The sequence below is a fragment of the Bufo bufo genome, chromosome 8 (assembly GCF_905171765.1).
Source record: "Bufo bufo chromosome 8, aBufBuf1.1, whole genome shotgun sequence".
NCBI classification, from domain to species: Eukaryota; Metazoa; Chordata; class Amphibia; order Anura; family Bufonidae; genus Bufo; species Bufo bufo.
Genome location: NC_053396.1, coordinates 5,213,405 through 5,240,489, shown reverse-complemented (window position 1 = coordinate 5,240,489; position 27,085 = coordinate 5,213,405). Strand labels below are relative to the sequence as shown.

Below are 27,085 nucleotides of genomic sequence, written 5' to 3'. Positions count from 1 at the left end.
ATAGACCCAGCCCCTCTCTATACACAGGGCCCCTCTCTATATATAGACCGGGCCCCTCTCTATATATAGACCGGGCCCCTCTCTATACATAGACCGGGCCCCTCTCTATACACAGGGCCCCTCTCTATATATAGACCGGGCCCCTCTCTATACACAGGGCTGCCCTCTTTCTCTCTGTACACGGGGCGCTGTTGGCTGCAGTTCCCGGCTCGGCCGCTGTGCGGCAGTCAGTTCAGGAGGCGGCGCCGGGATCCTCTCCCATAGCAGGAGATAGAGCGGCGGCGGCGGCGGAGGACACGGAGCTTCTCACCGGACTCCTCACCCCGCGGGACCCCGGGACATGGTGTGGCTGCGACTGGTCTAGACCGGGAACCGGAGGGACAGGAGCCGGGACTTCCCTTCCCATAGCCCGGACACGCTGTACTGGAGAGCGCGGCCCCGGGGAGCGGCCTGTGAGCAGCGGACATGTCCGGGAGAATAGAGAAAGCAGGTAACGGGGAGGAGGCTGCGGCACAGCCCCGGGGCACACATTCTACTGAGGCCAGGCCCTAGTGACAGCATCCGGGGCACAGGCCGAGGACCGGGGAGGGAGAGGAGGGTACACCGGGGGTGAGAGCAGGGAACCGGGAGAGGAGGGATACACCAGGGGGGTGAGACCGGGAGAGGAGGGGTACACCGGGGGGGTGAGAGCAGGAGAGGAGGGATACACCAGGGGGGGTGAGACCAGGAGAGGAGGGATACACCAGGGGGGGTGAGACCGGGAGAGAAGGGGTACACCAGGGGGGTGAGACCGGGAGAGGGGGGGTACACCGGGGGGGGTGAGACCGGGAGAGGAGGGGTACACCGGGGGGGGGGGTGAGACCGGGAGAGGAGGGATACACCGGGGGGGTGAGAGCAGGAGAGGAGGGGGTACACCAGGGGGGGTGAGACCGGGAGAGAAGGGGTACACCAGGGGGGTGAGACCGGGAGAGGAGGGGTACACCAGGGGGGTGAGACCGGGAGAGGAGGGGTACACCAGGGGGGTGAGACCGGGAGAGGAGGGGTACACCAGGGGGGTGAGACCGGGAGAGGAGGGGTACACCAGGGGGGTGAGACCGGGAGAGGAGGGTACACCAGGGGGGTGAGACCGGGAGAGGAGGGGTACACCAGGGGGGTGAGACCGGGAGAGGAGGGGTACACCGGGGGGTGAGACCGGGAGAGGAGGGGTACACCGGGGGGGGTGAGAGCAGGGAACCGGGAGAGGAGGGATACACCAGGGGGGTGAGACCAGAGAGGAGGGTACACCAGGGGGGTGAGACCGGGAGAGGAGGGTACACCAGGGGGGTGAGACCGGGAGAGGAGGGTACACCAGGGGGGTGAGACCGGGAGAGGAGGGTACACCAGGGGGGTGAGACCGGGAGAGGAGGGATACACCAGGGGGGTGAGACCGGGAGAGGAGGGTACACCAGGGGGGGGGGGGGGGTGAGACCGGGAGAGGAGGGTACACCGGGAGAGGAGGGTACACCGGGGGGGGGGGGGAGACCGGGAGAGGAGGGTACACCGGGGGGGGGGGTGAGACCGGGAGAGGAGGGGTACACCGGGGGGGGGGGGTGAGACCGGGAGAGGAGGGTACACCGCGGGGGGGGGGTGAGACCGGGAGAGGAGGGTACACCGGGGGGGGGGGGGGGGTGAGACCGGGAGAGGAGGGGTACACCGGGGGGGTGAGAGATTAGCTATCCTGTGGAGCTCGGAGAGGGTGGGGGGTCCCAGTAGTGGTCACTGGGGGGGGGGGGCTGTTTCATTATACAATGCTTGAGACCGGATATGCCAATGATTATTGATTGTCCTTATATGATCGTGAGTACTTAGACTGCCTCTTATTGACAGTCCGGCATAACCAGTATGATTGTGTGTCGTTCCTTCCCAGTGGGTGTGTTGGTTATACTGGTGGAAATATTCATCGTCCGCATGTCTAAGGCTACATTTACACAAACGTATTTTGTTTCTGTGTCCGTTCCGTTTTTTTTGCAGGTAGGCAGGCGGACTCATTCATCTCAATTGGTCCGCAAAAAAATGTGAACAGAACACCGTTTGCTGTCCGCATGTCCGTTCCATAGTCCCGCAAAAAAGATAGAACATGTCCTATTGTCCGTTTTTCTGCCAAGGATGGGCATTGTTACAATGGATCCGCCCAAAAAAACGGATGGCATACCAAACGTCATCGGTTTTGTTTTGTTTTTTTGCGGATCTGCAATTTGCGAACCGCAAAACACAAACTGTCGTGTGAATGTAGCCTTAGAGTTGAAAACATTAGGATTCCCAGCAGCACAGAGGATTTCAGGAGAGGAGTTTGGGGGTCACAGGCTGAGAGTTAGGGCTCATGCAAATGAACGTATTTTCTTTCCGTGTCCATTCCGTTTTTTTAGTTTTTTTTTGCGGACCGTATGCGGAACCATTAATTTCAATGGGTCCGCAAAAAAACAAGTTACTCCGTGTACATTCCGTTTCTGTATGTCCGTATTTCTGTTCCGCAAAAAATGTCCTATTATTGTCCGCATTAGGCCTTGTGCACACGACCGTTGTTTTCGATGGGGCCGCAAAAGATGCGGACAGCACTCCGTGTGCTGTCCACATCCGTGGCTCCGTTCCGCAGCCCCGCTAAAAAAATATATAACATGTCCTATTCTTGTCCGCGCTTTGCGGACAAGAATAGGCATTTATATTGCCGGCTTCCGTTCCGCAAATTGCTGAAGGCAACACGGGCGCCTTCCGTTTTTTGCGGATCCGCGCTTTGCGGAACGCAAAAAACGGCACGGTCGTGTGCATGAGGCCTTAAGACTGTTCTATTAGGGGTCAGATGTTCTGCAAAATACGGAATGCGCACGGATGGCATCCGTATTTATTGCGGATCCGTTTTTTGAGGACCGCAAAATACATATGGTCGTGTGCATGAGGCCTTACATAGTGGAAGGAGCAGGGTCCCCAGCAGCACAGAGGATTTCAGTCACACTACAACACAAGTGAATGGGGCCTCAGGCAGTTGTTCCTTTCCAGTGGAGTGCGGGTGGGGAAAAGGTTGCACAACTCCCATTATCTTCATGCTGCCCTGGGAGTTGTTGCTCTGCTGGGCGCTGTAGTCCCCCCTCCTCTGCCGGTCATTGTTCACTGCAGAATAACATGTGGCCGCCAGATGCTGGCACCTGACAGAGCGGATCCCTGGTAAGCGCGATCCCAGCCTCGCCCTCCGCACACATGGCGGTGAGGTCACTTTAAGGGAACCTTTCGCCCGTCCACAGTCACATATTCCACTTTCCGGATGACGCGCGCCTGCGGACTGTTGTCCTCTGCTGTCAGCCACCTTGTGCTCCGTGTAGCGTCTGCACGGATTGACCTCTAGAAGATTCCCCGTGTGCGTCGTCGTCTGCGCGGATCTGCCTGGGAAAGCTGGGTGATGAGTGTAACGGCGGCCATATTGGTCGTCACCCAACTTTCCGAGGATCAGAAAGAAGTAAAAAATGTTGAGATTTTTCACATCTTTCTTTCCTTTCAGTGGTTTTGTGGATTGCCGTCGGTGGAAGAGGAAATTCCGGCGTTTGGGTTGAGACGGAGTTTTGTTGGTTTCCACAATGCAGTTGGCAGCGGTCGGACTTCCTCCTCATCCGGCCGTGTCACTGGTCCCCCCCCTCCCCCGCTCTTCCATGTGATATCAATAGTGAATCATGTGTTCCTTGTGACTGGTTGCAGTCAATGAATGGCACACGGCAGGGGAAGCTTAGATACACGTGGGCGTTGGACGTGGATTTTTCTCCGTTTTCCACGGAGGCATTCCAGGGTGACACAAGGATTTCTTGTGGCTTCCTGCTCCGCGACGCTGCCGGTGAAGAATGTCATAAATTATCCGCAGATTTCACGGATTGTTTAGGGGGAAAGTGAGAGAATATTTCTGGGGAGGAGATGATGATGGGCAGGTGAAAATAATAGAAAACCATAGAGGGGCCTGGAGACCTCGGCGGAGACTCTGCCAGCGCATGTTGGGAGTGATAGTTATTGCTCCGTCTGCAGTGTTGGTGCACTTACCTCCTCCTGTGCCGTCTGTATTGATTTTCATCCATTAGAACGAACATTTAAAGATAATTTCCGGCTTTCTGTGGCATAATTGTGATCCCTTTTAAGATCTATGCTTGCTGTCAATGAATGTGAGCATCCAGACACTTAAAGGGATACTCACTTGCTTAACGTGACCTGGAGAGACAGATCTGCGTGCTGGAAACCATCTGACACCCCACAAGTAGCTTCTAATCAATGGGACCCCTTTGACGGGCATTGGCTTGGTCCGGCGTGCAGCTGCGTCTCCCCACACCGGACGTCCAATTGAGTGGGAGGGTACGCTTGTACAACAACCAGACAGACCTATTGCTTCTCACAGCAGAGGGTTTGTTACAGTTATATCCAGTCTAGAGAATCCCCTGTTAGACTCCAGACTGATACATTTTACCTGCACTGATACATTGTAACAACTATCTAGACAGGTAGGAGACTGGATACAATTGTAGCATACCCTCATCTGTGAGAAAGTATTAGGATGTACTGCCTCTGAGTGTTATCATTCACTGACGGCAAGCAGGGAACTTGAGGAAATATAATTACAGAATTATAGTCATACATTAATTATGCCAGAATGTTTTCTATGAACTCAGTACATAGGGGGCTAAAGGGGGATCTGAGTCGAGGACCCCTGTGTGCCCTAATAAAACAGAAAGGAAGTCTCCTCATGAACCCACAGGACCCTTGTATTCAGTCAGACGAGATCCATGACCAGCAGCTTGCTGACGGTTTCCCTGTAGCTTCAGGATACAAGCACGGTGCAGCACATTTCGTATATTGAAGCTTATTCTATGTAGTGATTTCCTGTCCTGTTGCACTCTCTGTACAGTTGTGGCACCCGTTGCCGCCCTGATCCTCGCTCTTATTCAGCGGTGTCTATGGTGTCATGAGGCAGCCATAAAGGCCGTTCAGTTTCCAATAGTAGAAGGGCTGTGCCGTGGCTTTGTGGAGGGGCAGTCTTGCTTGCTCTGCAGGAAGCTTGCTCTGGGCGCAGTGATTATCTGGGAGGATCGGAGGTCAGGAGGAGAGGAAATCCTTCACCGTATCTCCAGTCCTGTCGCACTTAGTGCCCCTTTGATGTCTGCTGCTGTCCTGAGATAACTTCAGAAGTGCCTCTGTGTGGAGTCCAGGAGTCCTTAAAGGGCCAGTATCAGTCACACACAAAGATGTGAATGTCCCTGCCCTGGAGATATGGGGCATAAAGTAGTAGTCCTGGGGGGCAGGGTGGTTTCTATACGTTTCATCACTCATCCACTTGAAGAACTCTGCAGCCAGCCTCCCCCGGAATGGCTGATAACAGAAAGCATTAGGTTACATTTGGGTGGACTGCAGGTTTGGTGCCCCGGTCGCTGCTGCCGGCGCGCAGGGCCGCGCTCAGTCATGTCGCTTGGCAGGTTGTAGTGTTGTGTTACTGTCTAGGAATGGCGCAGTGTTCAGACAGCGCAGCTGCTCCCACTTAGGATGGGACACATGAAAGAATTTAGGTCGGCCTGTCTGGAGGGAGCGGAGAGGAGGAGGCTGCCAGTCCCTCTCCTGTGCTGAAGGTTTGTTACAGTGTATCAGTGCAGGGGAAGAGTTCAGAGTATTGTCTAGACTGGATACAGTTGTAGCAAAACTTCAGCAGCAGCATAAATCCCCCTTCCCATGCTGATAGTTTGTTACAGTGTATCAGTCTGGGCTCCCCCCTCCCCCGACACTAGTCCAGGACCCATCATTATCACTTCTCTGTGGCGGAGGGCAGTGACTTCTGTTCTGAGAACTGAGCCCCCAAAATAGCATAGGGGAGGGGGGTATTTTTTTCTGCACATCCTGGCATGGTCTGGTGGGCAGGGGGTCTCACAAGTTACACGCAGAGAGATTCTCTGGTCGGGGGACTGTAGGTGGTAGGTGGGGCTCGTCGCCCTGGTCGGGGGGCTGTAGGCGGGGCTCGTCGCCCTGGTCGGGGGGCTGTGGGTTGGGCTCGTCGCCCTGGTCGGGGGGCTGTAGGCGGGGCTCGTCGCCCTGGTCGGGGGGCTGTGGGTTGGGCTCGTCGCCCTGGTCGGGGGGCTGTGGGTTGGGCTCGTCGCCCTGGTCGGGGGGCTGTGTGTTGGGCTCGTCGCCCTGGTCGGGGGGCTGTGTGTTGGGCTCGTCGCCCTGGTCGGGGGGCTGTGTGTTGGGCTCGTCGCCCTGGTCGGGGGGCTGTGTGTTGGGCTCGTCGCCCTGGTCGGGGGGCTGTGTGTTGGGCTCGTCGCCCTGGTCGGGGGGCTGTGGGTTGGGCTCGTCGCCCTGGTCGGGGGGCTGTGTGTTGGGCTCGTCGCCCTGGTCGGGGGGCTGTGTGTTGGGCTCGTCGCCCTGGTCGGGGGGCTGTGTGTTGGGCTCGTCGCCCTGGTCGGGGGGCTGTGTGTTGGGCTCGTCGCCCTGGTCGGGGGGCTGTGTGTTTGGGCTCGTCGCCCTGGTCGGGGGGCTGTGTGTTTGGGCTCGTCGCCTTGGTCTGGGGGCTGTAGGTTGGGCTCGTCGCCGTGGTCGGGGGGCTGTTATATTCAGCTTGACACTTAGGTTTGTCTCTGTGTGTCCATTATTATTTAATGTACCGGATGTTGGGTGGAGTAGTTGCATTAATGTCAGTTGGATGAATTCCACAGCATTATCAGTTTCCCTGTTCTGGGGGGGGGGGGGGGCAGGCTGCCCTATTTCCGCTGAGACTGTAATGTACGTGTCCATCAGAAGCACTGACAGCATCTGGATAATGTACAACTGTGCGCGACGGGGTGACATGGGGCGACGTGCGCCTTGGGTTCGCTGCTCCATCCGAAGTTTTTCCTCTAATTCTCTTCATTGTGGTGATCGCCGCGCAGGACGCCCAAGATTGTATCGGCATAAACCTGTCGTAACGTGGAGCGGATGCTCCCACTTTAGGGGCAGACGCACCCAGTAAGGCTCTGTTCACATCTGTGTCACGGTTATGACCACGTCGCATGCATAGCTCGCCGTTTCCCGGCCCTCGATTCGCCCAGGTGACCCCCCCCCCCCCCCCCCCCCACCAGTAACTATGTAGGAAGTTTACAGTCAGGATCCCGCAGTGCAGCTGTCACGGCCTGACTAATGTCACTAGTCACACTGCAGTCTGCAAAGACAGAATTGTCACTGCACTGGACTCCCTGGTTTTGCCGCTTGTCAGGTAGGTCCCTGCAGGCACTTACCCCTCAGCCGGCCATAGTGAGAACATGGCATCTCAGCGCCCGCCCCTCGGTGGTATCAGTGGCTCTTGGCCAATGTCAGATTAGAGCCCATTCTGGACCATCGGATTCCAGACTAAAGGACTTTAGTGAAGATAATTGATTATAATAAAGTAGAAAAGAGGCAACCGAAGAGTTAATAGAAGCAATGATATTTATAAGACCTTCCTCGTACAAACGCCTCCATCCCCCCAGCCACCTGCGCCTTCTCCCCCTGGGACCCCAGATGCAATGAGAGGGGACTGTCCCCCTGGAATTTACCTAAAACGGGCCCCAGGGGCCACAAAGCTCTTTTTCCTTTAATGAGTCTCATGGCGACATAAACCCAGTGTATTAACCCTGTAAGTAGAGACAATACATGATGGGGGTGGTGGTCTGTGCTGAGGAACAGGGTAAAGATCCTATAAATGGAGACGATACATGATGGGGGTGGTGGTCTGTGCTGGAGGAGCAGGGTATGGATCCAATAAGTGGAGATGATACATGATGGGGGTGGTGGTCTGTGCTGGAGGAGCAGGGTAAAGATCCTATAAACGATACATGATGGGGGTGGTGGTCTGTGCTGGAGGAGCAGGGTATGGATCCTATAAATGGAGATGATACATGATGGGGGTGGTGGTCTGTGCTGGAGGAGGAGGGTATGGATCCTATAAATGGAGATGATACATGATGGGGATGGTGGTCTGTGCTGGAGGAGGAGGGTATGGATCCTATAAATGGAGATGATACATGATGGGGGTGGTGGTCTGTGCTGGAGGAGCAGGGTATGGATCCTATAAGTGGAGATGATACATGATGGGGGTGGTGGTCTGTGCTGGAGGAGCAGGGTATGGATCCTATAAGTGGAGATGATACATGATGGGGGTGGTGGTCTGTGCTGGAGGAGGAGGGTATGGATCCTATAAATGGAGACGATACATGATGGGGGTGGTGGTCTGTGCTGGAGGAGGAGGGTATGGATCCTATAAATGGAGACGATACATGATGGGGGTGGTGGTCTGTGCTGGAGGAGGAGGGTATGGATCCTATAAGTGGAGACGATACATGATGGGGGTGGTGGTCTGTGCTGGAGGAGCAGGGTATGGATCCTATAAATGGAGACGATACATGATGGGGGTGGTGGTCTGTGCTGGAGGAGCAGGGTAAAGATCCTATAAATGGAGACGATACATGATGGGGGTGGTGGTCTGTGCTGGAGGAGCAGGGTAAAGATCCTATAAACGATACATGATGGGGGTGGTGGTCTGTGCTGGAGGAGGAGGGTATGGATCCTATAAATGGAGATGATACATGATGGGGGTGGTGGTCTGTGCTGGAGGAGCAGGGTATGGATCCTATAAGTGGAGATGATACATGATGGGGGTGGTGGTCTGTGCTGGAGGAGCAGGGTATGGATCCTATAAATGGAGATGATACATGATGGGGGTGGTGGTCTGTGCTGGAGGAGGAGGGTATGGATCCTATAAATGGAGACGATACATGATGGGGGTGGTGGTCTGTGCTGGAGGAGCAGGGTATGGATCCTATAAGTGGAGATGATACATGATGGGGGTGGTGGTCTGTGCTGGAGGAGCAGGGTATGGAATGGATCCTATAAGTGGAGATGATACATGATGGGGGTGGTGGTCTGTGCTGGAGGAGCAGGGTATGGATCCTATAAATGGAGATGATACATGATGGGGGTGGTGGTCTGTGCTGGAGGAGCAGGGTAAAGATCCTATAAATGGAGACGATACATGATGGGGGTGGTGGTCTGTGCTGGAGGAGCAGGGTATGGAATGGATCCTATACGTGGAGATGATACATGATGGGGGTGGTGGTCTCTGCTGGAGGAGCAGGGTATGAATCCTGTTGCCTGATGGGAGTTATACTACATGTGTGATCAGCCCGTGGTCTTCTCCAGTGTCTGGGGCAGGAAGGATAGTGGAGTTTGCATAGGATCCGGACCCTCCTCACATCTCCCTCCAAGGCCACAACCCGTCAGAGTGCGAGATGATGGCCGCCTGCATCACTTCATCAGATTAATTAGTGCTGCTTAATGACTGGGCAGCATCGAGTGATAGGCAGGGGGCCCCGGGGCCCGCTCCTTCTCCCGCTCAGCTGCCTTTTAACAAGACTTGTTTCATTAGACCGGTAGCTGGTAATTATGAGGATCCGCCGAGCGTGAAGTTCAGCACCAGTCTCCGCAGGGTTAATCAGATCATTTACTGGAGAAGGAGGGGGTCCAACATGGCGGGGGAGAGGGAAGCAGGGTACGGCCAGATAGGGGTGCTGCTTCTGTGTGGGAGAGGTTTGCAGTTCTTAAAGGGGAACTCCAAATCATTGACCGTCCTGCAGGGGGGGGGGGGGGGGGGGGGGGCCTTTCTCCTTGGGTTTCCCTAAAGCCTTCATTATCTCCAGCCCTTCCCTCCACACTGTCTGTACGGGGTATGATTGCCTGATGGGAGTTATACTAGATGTGTGATCAGCGCTCCGTGCATTCCTGTCCTGATACCGCCAGCCATTAGAGATCACACAGCTGGAACAGGCGATGACATCACCCCCAACTGTTTCCATGGAAACCCATAAAGCGGGCGTTTCATGCAATCTGCCAGGGAACGTGTCGCTGACGTGTACTGTGCCTGGTGTCATAGTGGTTATAATGCCGGGCACACAGCTGCTCATCCGCGACATGCCAGGGCACTGACAGACGGGCACAGCTGTGCCGTAGGGAACTTGGCGCCATGGAAGCATTGCAGAGCAGTTAGTCAGCATTTGGTAAAAATGATTGTCCTGCTCTGCAGCATGTGGCTGTCCAGCTGCTGTGCCTGTCAGAACATGCTGGGAGTTGTAGTTCCACTGTAGCCACAGGTTGCTGACCATAGTTCTGGGTGACACTCTGTATTGATGTTAAATTTAGAGCAACACTCACTGATCCCCCCCCCGGTAGTTGCCGCAGGCCCCGCCTCTGATGCCGCCACCGATAGTTGCCGCAGGCCCCACCTCTGATGCCGCCACCGGTAGTTGCGCAGGCCCCGCCTCTGATGCCGCCACCGGTAGTTGCCGCAGGCCCCGCCTCTGATCCCGCCACCGGTGGTCGGCGCAGGCCCCTGCCTCTGATCCCCCGGTGGTCGGCGCAGGCCCCTGCCTCTGATCCCCCGGTGGTCGGCGCAGGCCCCTCCCTCTGATCCCCCGGTGGTCGGCGCAGGCCCCTCCCTCTGATCCCCCGGTGATCGCCGCAGGCCCCTGCCTCTGATCCCCCGGTGATCGCCGCAGGCCCCTGCCTCTGATCCCCCCGGTGGTCGCCGCAGGCCCCTGCCTCTGATCCCCCGGTGATCGCCGCAGGCCCCTGCCTCTGATCCCCCCGGTGATCGCCGCAGGCCCCTGCCTCTGATCCCCCCGGTGATCGCCGCAGGCCCCTGCCTCTGATCCCCCCGGTGATCGCCGCAGGCCCCTGCCTCTGATCCCCCCGGTGATCGCCGCAGGCCCCTGCCTCTGATCCCCCCGGTGATCGCCGCAGGCCCCTGCCTCTGATCCCCCCGGTGATCGCCGCAGGCCCCTGCCTCTGATCCCCCCGGTGATCGCCGCAGGCCCCTGCCTCTGATCCCCCCGGTGATCGCCGCAGGCCCCTGCCTCTGATCCCCCCGGTGATCGCCGCAGGCCCCTGCCTCTGATCCCCCCGGTGATCGCCGCAGGCCCCTGCCTCTGATCCCCCCGGTGATCGCCGCAGGCCCCTGCCTCTGATCCCCCCGGTGATCGCCGCAGGCCCCTGCCTCTGATCCCCCCGGTGATCGCCGCAGGCCCCTGCCTCTGATCCCCCCGGTGATCGCCGCAGGCCCCTGCCTCTGATCCCCCGGTGATCGGCGCAGGCCCCCCCCATTATCTTCTACTGGGAGCGATGGTGCTAGATGCTGTCAGTGATTGCTTGGAACTGGATTACGGTCTTTAAACCTCTGAATGTTTCCATTCTTTGACAGCAAGCAGAGCAGTTCAAAAGTGTGACACCTTGAAATGCAAAGTCTATAGGACAGTTCTACAATTATGATACATGGTATTGTTCTGGGCTGCGTCCGGGGCCCTCTGTACCTCGTCATACCCCCCCCTCGGGGCACCCGGCCGCTCGCTCTGGTCACCTTCAATCACTTTTATTGTTTTTGGCTTCCACGTGGGCGACTCGTTAATCTGCGCTCGTCCCGCGATTGCCTCATCAGGTGAATGATCTCTCCCATGTCCCCTGATTACGCACTCGCTGCCCCGGGTTACATCACCTACCTCTGCTTATTATTGTCTGGTGTTAACCCTTATAGTCCCAGGGCCTCTGTACTATAATGATGCGCTTTAGTTCTAGGCTCCTCCCCCTTGTTTAGGCCCCTCCTCTCGTATGTGTGCCTCAGTCTCCGCCTCATTGTCATCAGTCTGTACCATCGTGCACTCACCTCCTGCTAGTGTCAGCTCATCGGAACAAGCAGAATTGCAGTGTAAAGCATGAAGAATGGACAGAGCAGCAGTCAAGGCCTCTGAGACTGGATGGATGGTTTTCAGAGGGCCTTAGATCCCAATAGACAGTGCAGTGTCACTGATCATAGCTCTGCTGTAATGGAGCAGAGCTGCAGTGTGCAGCACAGGGGAAGACTGAATACTGAGGCTTTGAGACTCCTCCCCCTGTGCAGTCTCTCCCAGACAGAACATGGGATCTGCAGAATCTATCAAAAGCCAAATCGTGTAATAAACCCACACATTTTCCCATTTCAAGATCTCTGCTTGCTTTCAGTTGGAGAATGGTTTTGTTTAACTCCAGAGGCTGCAAACCTGTCCTTGCCTTGGGCGATATTCACATGCGGCAGACTTGTCTGTACTATGCAGGTGAATGTGTCAGTATACCCTGCTGCTTGTCACAGCTGAGGGTTTGTTACCGTTGTATTCAGTCTAGACAGTCCCATGGGCACTAACCCCTCTCCCATTTGTTACAGTGTATCAGTCTGGAGTTCTGACTGTTGCTCACATGGACGGGATACAATTGTAGCTGTGAGAAGCCTACATATCTATCTCCCCCTGACAGCAAGCAGAGATCTTGACACACGGTTTAGTTGCTGAATACTCTTGGTATGAGGTTTCTCTGGGAGGATATGAGGGGCCAGGTCGCCACGTTCCTACAGATCTGTAAACCAGTGTGTGGATTCCAGTTTACCCAGTGGTATACTGGTGATGGCCCTGCCCCCGGCCGCTCCTCCGATCCTGCACTCTGTCTGATGTGACAGCTGCTCCTGTGGTTGCTGAGAACTGACATATAGCAGAGGATTGTGGTCTCCGACGCCTCGCTATTTCTAGCTGTGGTTTCTTGCAAGAAGCTTCTTGTCTTTGCTTGGTGCCTCGGGTGACATGCAGATTTCTTACAGTCAGGCTCCACTTATCCTCCTGCTGCAGGTCCACAGGTGGAGACAGTCAGCAAGAGCTTAGCTGCTTACTGACGGTTTCCCCTGTTCAGAGGAGCTGCTGAATTCCTCCTGAGGCCAGGAGAGGGACATCAATGGCTGAATCCAGTACAGAGCATGATGGGCCTTGTAGTCCCCGGTTATTAAAATAAACTTCTGCAATGTGGAGCGCACACGTATCCCGCCTGTAGTGTCATTATATCAGCTGCTTGTTCAGTGTCTGCGCCGAGCGTCGCTGTCTAGTGATGTACAGTTTGTGAATCTCTACTAATGGAGAGAAAACATGAATTAGAAGAGCTGTGAGGAGGAATGACTGTCCACAAGCTTGCTGACTGTTTCCACTTAGAATCAGCAGAATAGTGAGTGCAGCTCTGGAGTAGAATACAGGATGTAACTCAGGATCAGTACAGGATAAGTAATGTATGTACACAGTGACTGCTCCAGCAGAATAGTGAGTGCAGCTCTGGAGTATAATACAGGATGTAACTCTGGATCAGTACAGGATAAGTAATGTATGTACACAGTGACTGCACCAGCAGAATAGTGAGTACAGCTCTGGAGTATAATACAGGATGTAACTCAGGATCAGTACAGGATAAGTAATGTATGTACACAGTGACTGCACCAGCAGAATAGTGAGTGCAGCTCTGGAGTATAATACAGGATGTAACTCAGGATCAGTACAGGATAAGTAATGTATGTACACAGTGACTGCCCCAGCAGAATAGTGAGTGCAGCTCTGGAGTATAATACAGGATGTAACTCAGGATCAGTACAGGATAAGTAATGTATGTGCACAGTGACTGCACCAGCAGAATAGTGAGTGCAGCTCTGGAGTATAATACAGGATGTAACTCAGGAACAGTACAGGATAAGTAATGTATGTACACAGTGACTGCACCAGCAGAATAGTGGGTGCAGCTCTGGAGTATAATACAGGATGTAACTCAGGATCAGTACAGGATAAGTAATGTATGTGCACAGTGACTGCACCAGCAGAATAGTGAGTGCAGCTCTGGAGTATAATACAGGATGTAACTCAGGAACAGTACAGGATAAGTAATGTATGTACACAGTGACTGCACCAGCAGAGTAGTGAGTGCAGCTCTGGAGTATAATACAGGATGTAACTCAGGATCAGTACAGGATAAGTAATGTATGTACACAGTGACTGCACCAGCAGAATAGTGAGTGCAGCTCTGGAGTATAATACAGGATGTAACTCAGGATCAGTACAGGATAAGTAATGTATGTACACAGTGACTGCACCTGCAGAATAGTGAGTGCAGCTCTGGGGTATAATACAGGATGTAACTCAGGATCAGTACAGGATCAGTAATGTATGTACACAGTAACTGCACCTGCAGAATAGTGAGTGCAGCTCTGGGGTATAATACAGGATGTAACTCAGGATCAGTACAGGATAAGTAATGTATGTACACAGTGACTCCACCAGCAGAATAGTGAGTGCAGCTCTGGAGTAGGGATGTAACTTGGGATCGGTAATGTAAGATCACGGGCTTGCTGTGGTGACTTGTGGGGTTTGGATTTTCATTTCTGTACCTCCCTTCCCTCCCTGTTGTCTCCGCAGACAGTCAGCGCTCCCACCTCTCCTCCTTCACCATGAAACTGAAGGACAAGTTTCATTCACCTAAAATCATCAAGAGGACGCCCTCCAAGAAAGGGAAGCCGGCCGACCTCACCGTCAAAACCGAGGAGAAGCCTGTCAATAAGGTAAATTCTACCCACGGTCCAAACTCCACAAGACCCATGGATGGAACATTGGTGGTTTTTGCAATTTTTTTTATTTTTTATTATTTTTTTTATTTGTCTAGAATATTAAAAAAAAACTCAATAAAAATGTATTGAAAATAACAATAAGGTAAATTCTCGTACACTTAGTCATCACCGCAGTTCCGTACATTTCCCGGTATAGCCGCCATATTGTTTCCATGATGCTACTTGGTGGATATATGATGTCTGTGGGCCTCGGAGGTGATGGAGATGGTAGTTGTCACCTGATGTTCAGTGATCCAGGCAAATTCAGCAGATATCTTAAGGGAGAACCCCTCTAAGTAGAAGCACAGAAGTGAATTCTGTCGCCCTTCCTGTGGATGGTCTGGAGGTCGGGGTGACACCTCAGGGAGGCCACTTCCACTGAGCGGTCCTTCCCGTTTTTTGCTTTCACATCCCCGTCAGCTGCCGGACCCTCTGTGGGGGATGTGGTTTCGTCATGCAGGAGGGGCGCAGATCTCCGCTCCCACCCCACAGCTGTAGTGCAGGCCGCATGCTCTCTGCCGCCGCACCCACCAGCTTCCAGGGCCGAACGTCCGCCGAGATCTGAACATCGCCCGCCCCGACCAGCTGTTCTTACACGTCGCTTTTTAAGGAATTGCTATGTATGCACCTCCTTAAAGGGCCAGCACCTAAAGCAGAGGTTGTAGCTGATGTTGGTGCTGACTCGCATGGCGCTCGAGCTGCGGTCGCGTGGCGGATCTGACTAGCTCAGGTTCGCAGTCTTCATGTGTCGCGGCTTCTCAGGCGTCGCTCAGGAAATCTTCTCTCATTATGAGTCGGGGAAAGTACAGAGACTCTCATCATCCTCCCCTCTTCCTGTCAACTTAAAATGAAACCAAATCATTTTCCACTCAGAATCGTCCACGACCTTGAAAGAATGTTCCTTTCATTATAGCTGTATCTGTACCTGGGAAAGCTGGGTGACAACCAGCATGGCTGCCATTGCGGCGCCGCTCTCCTCCTTCCCTTATTGCTAGCTAGGCGGATATGCCATTCTGGATCCTGGGAAAGCTGGGTTTTCCATCTCGGTCAGCCATGTGGGTTGTCACCCAGCTTTTCCGGAATCTTATAAGACTGAACGCGATTTTTAACCATTTTTCTACTGTTTAAGCTATAACATGGTGGCACTGTGGTTTATTAACCCTTCATCGTACCCTTGGTAGACTCTCAGTCGTTTGGAGGAGCAGGAGAAGGAGGTGGTCAACGCTTTGCGCTACTTTAAGACGATCGTAGACAAGATGGCGGTAGACAAGATGGTGTTGGTCATGCTCCCCGGCTCGGCCAGCAAAGTCCTGGAAGCCATCCTGCCCTTGGTCCAGGCGGACACGCATTCTCAGCAGAGGTTGGTGAATCTGCAGCTTTTAAATATACTTTGTGCACCAGTTTCCCACTGTTTTCAAGATCTCTGCTTTCTGTCAGTGCAACTTCTAGCAGATGGGAGAGTCTTTACTTCTTTGAATTATTGTTTCCGCCCCGTTCTCAGCACCGCCATCTCCTCCTGCTACAGCCGGGTGTACCAGTCTCTTGCTAACCTCATCCGCTGGTCCGATCAGGTGATGCTGGAAGGTGTGAACTGCGAGGACAAGGAAATGGTGGCCACCGTGAAGGACGTCATAAAGGCCGTGCTGGACGGTGTCAAGGTCAGGATTGTAATAGTCATTCACGTTTGAAATGTTTTATGTTTTTTTTTTTTTTTAGGTCTCCAATCTAGTAATTTAAGTTATATTCTGTGGATGCAGCCTGCAGTGTAAAGCATGGAGGTTTCCTACTACAGTCCTCTTTATGTACACTCATCAAATAGACTTCATTCCTTGTTCTGCGCTTGACTTTGACATAGTCCTGGCAGCCAGAATGAAACCCTCTATTCTTTACACTGCAGGCTGCATCCAGTGAAATGCAAAATGGAGAGACGGTTTTGTCGCGAGCTCATATTGATTAATAGCTAAGGGGTTAACCCCAGCCATGCGCCTGGCAGGCTCTGCATCCCCTCTGGGGAGACACAGCTGGAGTCTGCATCCGTGAGGTCATCCAGAGAATGAAGTCAGATATTTGGGAGGCGTCCAGGCCTCCTCCCTCCCTGTGCACAGCTTCTAGCTCTATAGAAACGGTCAGGACGTCCACCGCCCCCTTATGATCACCTCCCGCCCGGGGCGCCGAATATTATCCCGCCGGATACCTCACCCAACAGCCCCCAATACAGCACGTCCGCTCCATGATACCCAGCACACAGATGAGGATCGGGGCTGTAATATACATGACAGTACTTACCCTGAGATTGCAGCTGTGCAGAGAAGTAATGCAATGTATATAAAATGCGGGTTCACTTGTGGGGGTCCGTTACCCAGAGTCATCATTGGAGGGTCCTCTACCCGATGTAAAGCTGCTGAATGTTAGTTGTAGATCCACTGTCTCTGGAGATCTCCTATATACAGTCCTGTATATACTAATATCCCCCACTGCAGTACAGTCCTGTATATACTACTATCCCCCCACTGCAGTACAGTCCTGTATATACTAATAATCCCCCCACTGCAGTACAGTCCTGTATATACTAATATCCCCCCACTGCAGTACAGTCCTGTATATACTAATATCCCCCCACTGCAGTACAGTCCTGTATATACCAATATCCCCCACTGCAGTACAGTCCTGTATATACTAATAATCCTTCACTGCAGTACAGTCCTGTATATACTAATAACCCCCCACTGCAGTACAGTCCTGTATATACTAATAATCCTTCACTGCAGTACAGTCCTGTATATACTAATATCCCCCCCCCCCCACTGCAGTACAGTCCTGTATATACCAATATCCCCCACTGCAGTACAGTCCTGTATATACTACTATCCCCCCACTGCAGTACAGTCCTGTATATACTAACCCCCCCTACTTCAGTACAGTCCTGTATATACTACTATCCCCCCACTGCAGTGCAGTCCTGTATATACTAATATCCCCCCCACTGCAGTACAGTCCTGTATATACTAATATCCCCCCACTGCAGTACAGTCCTGTATATACTACTATCCCCCCACTGCAGTACAGTCCTGTATATACTAACCCCCCCTACTTCAGTACAGTCCTGTATATACTACTATCCCCCCACTGCAGTGCAGTCCTGTATATACTAATATCCCCCCCACTGCAGTACAGTCCTGTATATACTAATATCCCCCCACTGCAGTACAGTCCTGTATATACTAATATCCCCCCACTGCAGTACAGTCCTGTATATACTACTATCCCCCCACTGCAGTACAGTCCTGTATATACTACTATCCCCCCACTGCAGCACAGTCCTGTATATACTACTATCCCCCCACTGCAGCACAGTCCTGTATATACTACTATCCCCCACTGCAGTACAGTCCTGTATATACTAATAATCCCCCACTGCAGTACAGTCCTGTATATACTACTATCCCCCCCACTGCAGTACAGTCCTGTATATACTACTATCCCCCCACTGCAGTACAGTCCTGTATATACTACTATCCCCCCACTACAATACAGTCCTGTATAAACTAATAATCCCCCACTGCAGTACAGTCCTGTATATACTAATAATCCTTTACTGCAGTACAGTCCTGTATATACTAATATCCCCCCCACTACAGTACAGTCCTGTATATACTAATATCCCCCCACTGCAGTGCAGTCCTGGATGTACTACTATCCCCCCACTACAGTACAGTCCTGTATATACTAACCCCCCCCACTACAGTACAGTCCTGTATATACTAATATCCCCCCACTGCAGTGCAGTCCTGTATATACTAACCCCCCCCCCCACTGCAGTACAGTCCTGTATATACTAACCCCCCCCACTGCAGTACAGTCCTGTATATACTACTATCACCCCACTGCAGTACAGTCCTGTATATACTAATATCCCCCCACTACAGTACAGTCCTGTATATACTAATATCGCCCCACTGCAGTACAGTCCTGTATATACTACTATCCCCCCACTGCAGTACAGTCCTGTATATACTAATATCCCCCACTGCAGTACAGTCCTGTATATACTAATACCCCCCCTCTGCAGTACAGTCCTGTATATACTAATATCCCCCCCACTGCAGTCCTGGATGTACTACTATCCCCCCACTGCAGTACAGTCCTGTATATACTAATATCCCCCCTCTGCAGTACAGTCCTATATATAATACTATCCCCCCACTGCAGTACAGTCCTGTATATACTAATATCCCCCACTGCAGTACAGTCCTGTATATACTACTATCCCCCACTGCAGTACAGTCCTGTATATACTACTATCCCCCCACTGCAGCACAGTCCTGTATATACTACTATCCCCCCACTACAATACAGTTCCTGTATAAACTAATAATCCCCCACTGCAGTACAGTCCTGTATATACTAATAATCCTTCACTGCAGTACAGTCCTGTATATACTAATATCCCCCCCCCCCCCCCCCCACTGCAGTACAGTCCTGTATATACTAATAACCCCCCACTGCAGTGCTGTCCTGGATGTACTACTATCCCCCCCCCGTGCAGTACAGTCCTGTATATACTACTATCACCCCACTGCAGTACAGTCCTGTATATACTAATAATCCCCCCCACTGCAGTACAGTCCTGTATATACTAATAACCCCCCACTGCAGTACAGTCCTGTATATACTACTATCACCCCACTGCAGTACAGTCCTGTATATACTAATAACCCCCCACTGCAGTACAGTCCTGTATATACTAATATCCCCCCACTGCAGTACAGTCCTGTATATACTAATATCCCCCCACTGCAGTACAGTCCTGTATATACTAATATCCCCCCACTGCAGTACAGTCCTGTATATACTAATAATCCCCCCACTGCAGTACAGTCCTGTATATACTAATAATCCCCCCACTGCAGTACAGTCCTGTATATACTAATAATCCCCCCACTGCAGTACAGTCCTGTATATCTTAATTTTCCCACTCCCGTTTGGCCTTTTAGGAGTTGGTACGACTGATGATTGAGAAGCAGGAACGCCCATCTCCCACCAGCCCCGTGAAGACATCTTTGCCAGCAGGCAAGTCAGACAGGTGAGTCCTCGAGTGGGAATCTCGTGCCTTCTGCAGCGCTGTCCTGTTTACTAATCTGCCTTCCCCCTGGTGGACTTCAGCGTGGACAAACTCGGTTTCCTTCTATTCCAGCAACCAAGACTTACCATTATCGGAGAGAGAACTGGAAATTCTCAACAAATCTCCAGAGACATCTAAGGAAGTTCCTATAGACTGTGTAGAAACAGATGAGCTTGCTCCACCCAAACCCCCGTTACCTGGTATACGAGTTATGGATAATAGGTAAGTGCCCCCCCCCCCCCCCCACACACACACACCTTGATTACATTATATCCTACTTAATTGTGTCAACATTTATGGTGTTTTGCAGAAATTAAGCAAAAGGCCTAAATTTTTCATAATCTGTCTGCAGAGAGCTCCCTCTAGTGGTGACTGTATAATCTGTATGTAGTGATCGCCCTCTAGTGGCGGCTGTATAATCTGTATGTAGTGAGCTCCCTCTAGTGGTGGCTATATAATCTGTATGTAGTGAGCTCCCTCTAGTGGTGGCTGTATAATCTGTATGTAGTGCGCTCCCTCTAGTGGTGGCTGTATAATCTGTATGTAGTGAGCTCCCTCTAGTGGTGACTGTATAATCTGTATGTAGTGAGCTCCCTCTAGTGGTGGCTGTATAATCCTGTGTGTAGTGAGCTCCCTCTAGTGGTGGATGTATAATCTGTATGCAGTGAGCTCCCCCTAGTGGTGACTACAGACAGACAGATTTGTCATTGCAGTGGTTTAAGTACCTTGCTGCTTCTCCTCTGGAGGGTTATTATGAGACCACATCCGCCTGGTCATTACATTTTATTTGGGCATCAGGCTGCAATATTACACAGTGTAGGGCCCCAGGGGCACTGCTCCTCATTAATCTCCTCATTCCTGGTGTGTGAGATTAAATGGTGACACACTGTGTGACTTTTCTCCTTACAGTCCGCCTCCTGCTTTACCTCCAAAGAAAAGACAATCTGCGCCTTCTCCCACTCGAGTGGCTGTTGTAGCACCTATGAGCCGAGCTACCAGTGGCTCTAGTATACCCCTTGGCACCAGTCCCCAGGTAAGAGGGGAAAGCAAGATCATGGAAATATGAAATTGTAAGAATCACTTTTGTTTTCTTATTTCTGCTGGTTGTTAGTGGAAACAGTCAGCAAGCTTGTGGACATACAGCCATCTAACATAGTTTACCTTATATAATGCAGATGGCAGTTAGGATTTCCCTCATCAGAAGATTGTGGAGAGCTGCACTTCCCAGAGTGTAAATTTACCAGAGCAAGTTCTGGGCAGACCCCACACAAGCAAGGAATGCTGGGATACTTTAGTTTAGAGGCCTGGGAATAGTGAGTGCAGCTCTGGAGTATAATACAGGATGTAACTCAGGATCAGTACAGGATAAGTAATGTATGTACACAGTGACTGCACCAGCAGAATAGTGAGTGCAGCTCTGGAGTATAATACAGGATGTAACTCGGGGTCAGTACAGGATAAGTAATGTATGTACACAGTGAATGCACCAGCAGAATAGTGAGTGCAGCTCTGGAGTATAATACAGGATGTAACTCAGGATCAGTACAGGATAAGTAATGTATGTACACAGTGACTGCACCAGCAGAATAGTGAGTGCAGCTCTGGAGTATAATACAGGATGTAACTCAGGATCAGTACAGGATAAGTAATGTATGTACACAGTGACTCCACCAGCAGATTAGTGAGTACAGCTCTGGAGTATAATACAGGATGTAACTCAGGATCAGTACAGGATAAGTAATGTATGTACACAGTGACTCCACCAGCAGAATAGTGAGTGCAGCTCTGGAGTATAATACAGGACGTAACTCAGGATCAGTACAGGATAAGTAATATATGTACAAAGTGACTGCACCAGCAGAATAGTGAGTGCAGCTCTGGAGTATAATACAGGATGTAACTCAGGATCAGTACAGGATAAGTAATGTATGTACACAGTGACTCCACCAGCAGAATAGTGAGTGCAGCTCTGGAGTATAATACAGGATGTAACTCAGGATCGGTGATATCTGTATATAATGTATAGCCTTCCTGCTTTAATGTACCATTTAACCCCATGTTTCTCTTTTTTTCTGAAGGATTTTGAAGTGAATTGTTACGCTCACCGACGATTATCCGGGGGCAGCCAGTCCTATGGGGGAGAGTCCCCGCGCCTTTCACCATGTAGCAGTATAGGAAAGCTTAGTAAATCCGATGAGCAGCTCTCCTCTCTTGATAGGGACAGTGGGCAGTGCTCCCGAAATACCAGCTGTGAGACACTAGGTAAGATGGGAAATGGCGCCATTTGTCAGCCGCAGACCGTCAGTGTAATGCGCGTTATCCAGCAGTTTCCTTTGTTGTGGTTTATGCTCTGACTGACAGAAGTGTCACCTTTGACCCCTCCCCACCATCTGTGGGGTCCTTAAATATAGTGTGACTAGAGTTAAAAGGAGTCCGCCTTCACATCAGTTCTTTCTTGAATGCTAGAGATGAGAAGGTGTGTACAGCATGGCGGTCATACACTGTGTGCAGACTTAACCCTCCAGCCGGTCGCTTCAGTTTATTAGCATTTGTTAAATGAGGAGAAGTCTCCAATCCCATAAGAAAGAAGCGCGATGTTGGGACGTTTTCACACCTGGCCTCTTTGTCGGAGCGGGAAGTGATCGCGTTGTGCTTGGCAGGAGTTTCCTGTCTGTGGTTTTCTCAGCTGAGAGTCCATCGACCGCTGCGCGACGTGACACGTTTAACAACTGAGCGTCATTTCTTAAGAAAACCACTGATAAGAAGCAAGACCTGTGGGGGTGGGGGGCGCCCAGCTTCCTTAGTCCTTAATGGCAAATCTTTCTAACCATGTAGTCGTATCATCCGTCCTGCAGTGGGGGCCATTGGTTGTCACCCAGCTTTCCCAGAAATTGATATGAAGCTGAATTACAAATCCCTGTAGATCTGGCCTTGTCTGAAGAGCTTGCAGTCATCGGTGCTGATATTTTTTCCCCTTGTTCCCATACAGATAACTATGACCCGGATTACGAGTTCCTGCAGCAGGACCTGTCCAGTGCCGACCAAGTGCTGGGCCAAGGAACCGGAGTCCTCAGTCCACTTCCCGAATCCCTCGGAGAGTCTGGTTCCCCTTTTCATGGACAAAACTTTCACTTGCCTCCTGGAACCCCCCAGAACTCTGAAACCTCCCACCCCTCAGTCATAGAAACCCCGCCTGCGCTACCTGAGAAGAAACGCAGAAGTGCCGTCTCCCAAACCTTTGAAGGCTCCCGTGTCTGCTACGAGCGCCACCCCTCCCAGTATGACAACATCTCCGAGGACGACCTGCTGCTGCCCCCTCCTTCTTCTACTCCTTTTGCTGCTGTTTCCCCTTTCCAGGCTGGAAACCCCTCACAGGTGGAGTTCCTGGCGGACTTTGGAGCAGTGGAGGGCGACGATATTCCAGAGAAACCACCACCTCTACCGGAGAAGAAGAACAAGCACAGTAAGTGGCATCACGTATAGACTGTATTCTCCTGTCCTACAGTCATCCTCTCCCCTGAAATGGCTGATAACAGGAGGCAATAGACTGTATTCTCCTGTCCTACAGTCATCCTCCCCCCTGAAATGGCTGATAACAGGAGGCAATAGACTGTATTCTCCTGTCCTACAGTCATCCTCTCCCCTGAAATGGCTGATAACAGGGAGCAATAGACTGTATTCTCCTGTCCTACAGTCATCCTCTCCCCTGAAATGGCTGATAACAGAGGGCAATAGACTGTATTCTCCTGTCCTACAGTCATCCTCTCCCCTGAAATGGCTGATAACAGGGGGCAATAGACTGTATCCTCCTGTCCTACAGTCATCCTCTCCCCTGAAATGTCTGATAACAGGGAGCAATAGACTGTATTCTCCTGTCCTACAGTCATCCTCTCCCCTGAAATGGCTGATAACAGGGGGCAATAGACTGTATTCTCCTGTCCTACAGTCATCCTCTCCCCTGAAATGTCTGATAACAGGGAGCAATAGACTGTATTCTCCTGTCCTACAGTCATCCTCTCCCCTGAAATGGCTGATAACAGGGGGCAATAGACTGTATTCTCCTGTCCTACAGTCATCCTCCCCCTGAAATGGCTGATAACAGGGAGCAATAGACTGTATTCTCCTGTCCTACAGTCATCCTCTCCCCTGAAATGGCTGATAACAGGGGGCAATAGACTGTATTCTCCTGTCCTACAGTCATCCTCTCCCCTGAAATGGCTGATAACAGGGGGCAATAGACTGTATTCTCCTGTCCTAGTCATCCTCTCCCCTGAAATGGCTGATAACAGGGAGCAATAGACTGTATTCTCCTGTCCTACAGTCATCCTCTCCCCTGAAATGGCTGATAACAGGGAGCAATAGACTGTATTCTCCTGTCCTACAGTCATCCTCTCCCCTGAAATGGCTGATAACAGGGGGCAATAGACTGTATTCTCCTGTCCTACAGTCATCCTCTCCTCTGAAATGGCTGATAACAGGGGGCAATAGACTGTATTCTCCTGTCCTACAGTCATCCTCTCCTCTGAAATGGCTGATAACAGGGGGCAATAGACTGTATTCTCCTGTCCTACAGTCATCCTCTCCCCTGAAATGGCTGATAACAGGGGGCAATAGACTGTATTCTCCTGTCCTACAGTCATCCTCTCCCCTGAAATGGCTGATAACAGGGGGCAATAGACTGTATTCTCCTGTCCTACAGTCATCCTCTCCCCTGAAATGGCTGATAACAAGGGGCAATAGACTGTATTCTCCTGTCCTACAGTCATCCTCTCCCCTGAAATGGCTGATAACAGGGGGCAATAGACTGTATTCTCCTGTCCTACAGTCATCCTCTCCCCTGAAATGGCTGATAACAAGGGGCAATAGACTGTATTCTCCTATCCTACAGTCATCCTTTCTCTGTCTTCCCCATTGCCTTTACTCCTCAGCACCCTCAGTTCCTTACCCAGTGCCATCAGTGCCCAGCCTCAGCGCCAGTGAAATCAAATACTTACCTTTCCTGTAGGGGGCGCCGCCGCTCTTCCATCCTCCTCTTCACGTCACGCAGTGTCAGGTCGCAGTGCGGTCTTACGTGCATTACAACCTGACGATGTGTACATCCAGGAGGACAGCGCGGTGCCGGCCGGCGGGAGACCATGGAGCGTGAGTAATAGCAAGTGCCTTACTCGCGCTCTGTGGTCACGTGGTGCAAACTAATCCTTGATGCAAAAGATTTGCATCAGATTTTTTTGTGTCGAATTACTTGATTGATTGATTTGTGTAATTGTTTCAGCCCTAGTTTAAATAATCATAGAAAATGTGGGGATGCTTCGTCTTTGGCCGTTGCCCTCATTGCGTCTCTTGCGCCCCCGAGCCACGTCTCCTTCCCGTCTACTTGTAAAGGAAGGGAGACCTGAACCTGCAGCTTCTCTCCCTCCGCTGCCGGTTCCTTCCTCTCCTCTGTCACTTAGAGCTGGGCATTGTAGGTGTCACAATGACTGGCACGATGCACAGTGAACGTTCCAATGGAGGGGCGTGCTACCCACCCAGTACAACTGGGACTTCCAGTAATTTATACTGGTGTCGTATAATCGGAGGTCATAGGGCAGTGCAGCGTAAGGTTAGAGGGTAAGTTCACCCAGGTGGGGCCCCCTTTAGGATGCCTCGGCTCCTCCTGTCACTTTGATGTCTGGTGGTAGCACAAGAAGTTTATAATATCTTAGGGAGTTTAACCCTTTTTACCATTCACACCAGTCTCTTCTTCTCCCAGTGATGACGTACATGCGCTTCGTGGAGGATTACTCCGAGCCGCAGCCGTCCGTTTTCTATCAGACGCCTCAGAACGAGCACATCTATCAGCAGAAGAATAAGCACCTACGTGAGGTCTACGGCTTTAACGATTCATTCAGCGGCCCGGACACGGGCGTCGAGCGGGCCCCGCCACCCGCCCTTCCCCCTAAACAGAGACAGCTGGTAAGAATACACACTGTACACAGGGGATGGTGCACCAACAGGGCGCCCGGGGCTTCACCGCGTCACCACCTCAGGGACCTGCAGGTTTATTTTAATTTTTTTTATTGAAAGCATCAGACGGGTGGGGGGCGGGGGACGAAAAAGAGAATTTTTGACGTTAATCGTTTACATTTTTTTAATGTTCAGGGGATGTGTACTGATTTCAGCAGACGTTTCCCCAGAGCGAGACCCCGGAGATGCAGACAGGGTCCCAATTATGGCCCGTCGCCTCAAAATCTCTTGATAGGACATTGCAAATAAGACCCTTTCATCATACACTGCAATTGATTTGACCCATACCCAACGTCAGTGAGGGGCTGGTAAAGGTGTTGTCGGGTAGTCTCACCTGCAAGTAGCCTGGTCCCCCTTCATTGAGCCTCCAGTATACATGGGGAACCTTGGTCGTTAAATCCCCTACAAAGACGGGCGCCACCATCTGGATACAATCTCGCTGTCCGTCCCACCCCCACATACATTATAACTGGGCGGCTGTCTGGGGGTCTGCTATGTGTGTGCGCTCTCTTTTTCCTTCCACCTGCCCTCTCTGTGTATGTCATTCTTCCAGCAGGCCTCCTTTGCTGCTTCTTCCTTCTCCTCTGTCTCGTACTGTGCACAGCCAACCAAAGGGGTCTTCGCACCTGAGGACGGCAGCCACCCTCAGGGCATCAGTCTGTCCGTCTCTAACTGCTTTCTGAGCCGCCACGGCTCTTTCCCTGTGCCTTCGGTGAGTGTCGGCTTCATTGCCTCATCTCTGGTGTGGAATGCGAGAAGTAGCGCGTGAGTGAGATTTGTGTCGTCGTCAGTAGATCCTGTGTATAAGAGTGTGATGACCCCTCGGAGCACCGACACGTGCCGGCGCGCAGCGGGTGACGCCCCCAGGCCTATGGTATGGTCGGTCTCCCGCTCTGTTCTGCAGGGAGCGCCTCTTAGAAAACCCTTTTTGCTGCAAATAAAACGAAATCCGTGCATAATGAACAATTCTGCGGCTTTCCAAAAGACTCCAATGTCCAAGTTTCTGCTTTCTCTCGGTGAATAGAAACACTGTTTACATCTAGTGGCTTGTTATAATGTATCAGAGCCATGTGCCTGCATGAGCTGTACGTGTTCTGTTTCCTATTCACTGACAGCAAGCAGAACTTGAGGGGTTAATGTGCGCCCATCCTAGATTGTGATGCACGCCATGATGGGAAAACGTGAGATTGTGAACTGTAAGAGGTTCCGGGGCCGCAGCCTTCAGCCCCCCGGACTCTCACCTGTATCCTCTTCCACCCCCTCCCCCCCCTCCCCCCTGGTAAAAAATAACCCGGCTCGACTTTCGTACCCCAGGAGACTGTTGTGGTGGTAGGGCGCCCCCAGTGGGCACAGCCGAGTTGCCATGTGGACCATATGGGAAGGAGATTAGTGCAGGGAGAGGAGGGGGTGCGACCGCATACCGGCTTCCTGCTGTGAGAGCGCATAGCTGGGATTCCAGAGGCAGACTGCGG

The 27,085-nt window shown here is 52.0% G+C and overlaps 1 protein-coding gene across 4 annotated transcripts in view; it reads left to right on the top strand.

Moving 5' to 3' along the window:
- The first annotated feature begins 210 nt into the window (after positions 1–210).
- RAPGEF1 (Rap guanine nucleotide exchange factor 1) overlaps positions 211–27,085 on the top strand; it is a 45,515-nt gene continuing 18,640 nt past the window's right edge. For 2 of the 4 annotated variants that reach the window (XM_040405929.1, XM_040405928.1), the window contains exons 1-10: positions 212–490; positions 14,301–14,443; positions 15,670–15,848; positions 15,990–16,146; positions 19,483–19,571; positions 19,683–19,832; positions 20,520–20,643; positions 21,689–21,872; positions 22,600–23,073; positions 25,360–25,562. In XM_040405929.1, coding sequence (XP_040261863.1) covers positions 466–490; positions 14,301–14,443; positions 15,670–15,848; positions 15,990–16,146; positions 19,483–19,571; positions 19,683–19,832; positions 20,520–20,643; positions 21,689–21,872; positions 22,600–23,073; positions 25,360–25,562 — 1,728 coding nt within the window. In that variant the 5' untranslated portion in view covers positions 212–465. Of the gene's footprint in view, positions 491–14,300; positions 14,444–15,669; positions 15,849–15,989; positions 16,147–19,482; positions 19,572–19,682; positions 19,833–20,519; positions 20,644–21,688; positions 21,873–22,599; positions 23,074–25,359; positions 25,563–26,166; positions 26,326–27,085 lie in introns of all 4 variants that reach the window. The other 2 variants (XM_040405926.1, XM_040405927.1) reach the window with 2 other exon arrangements.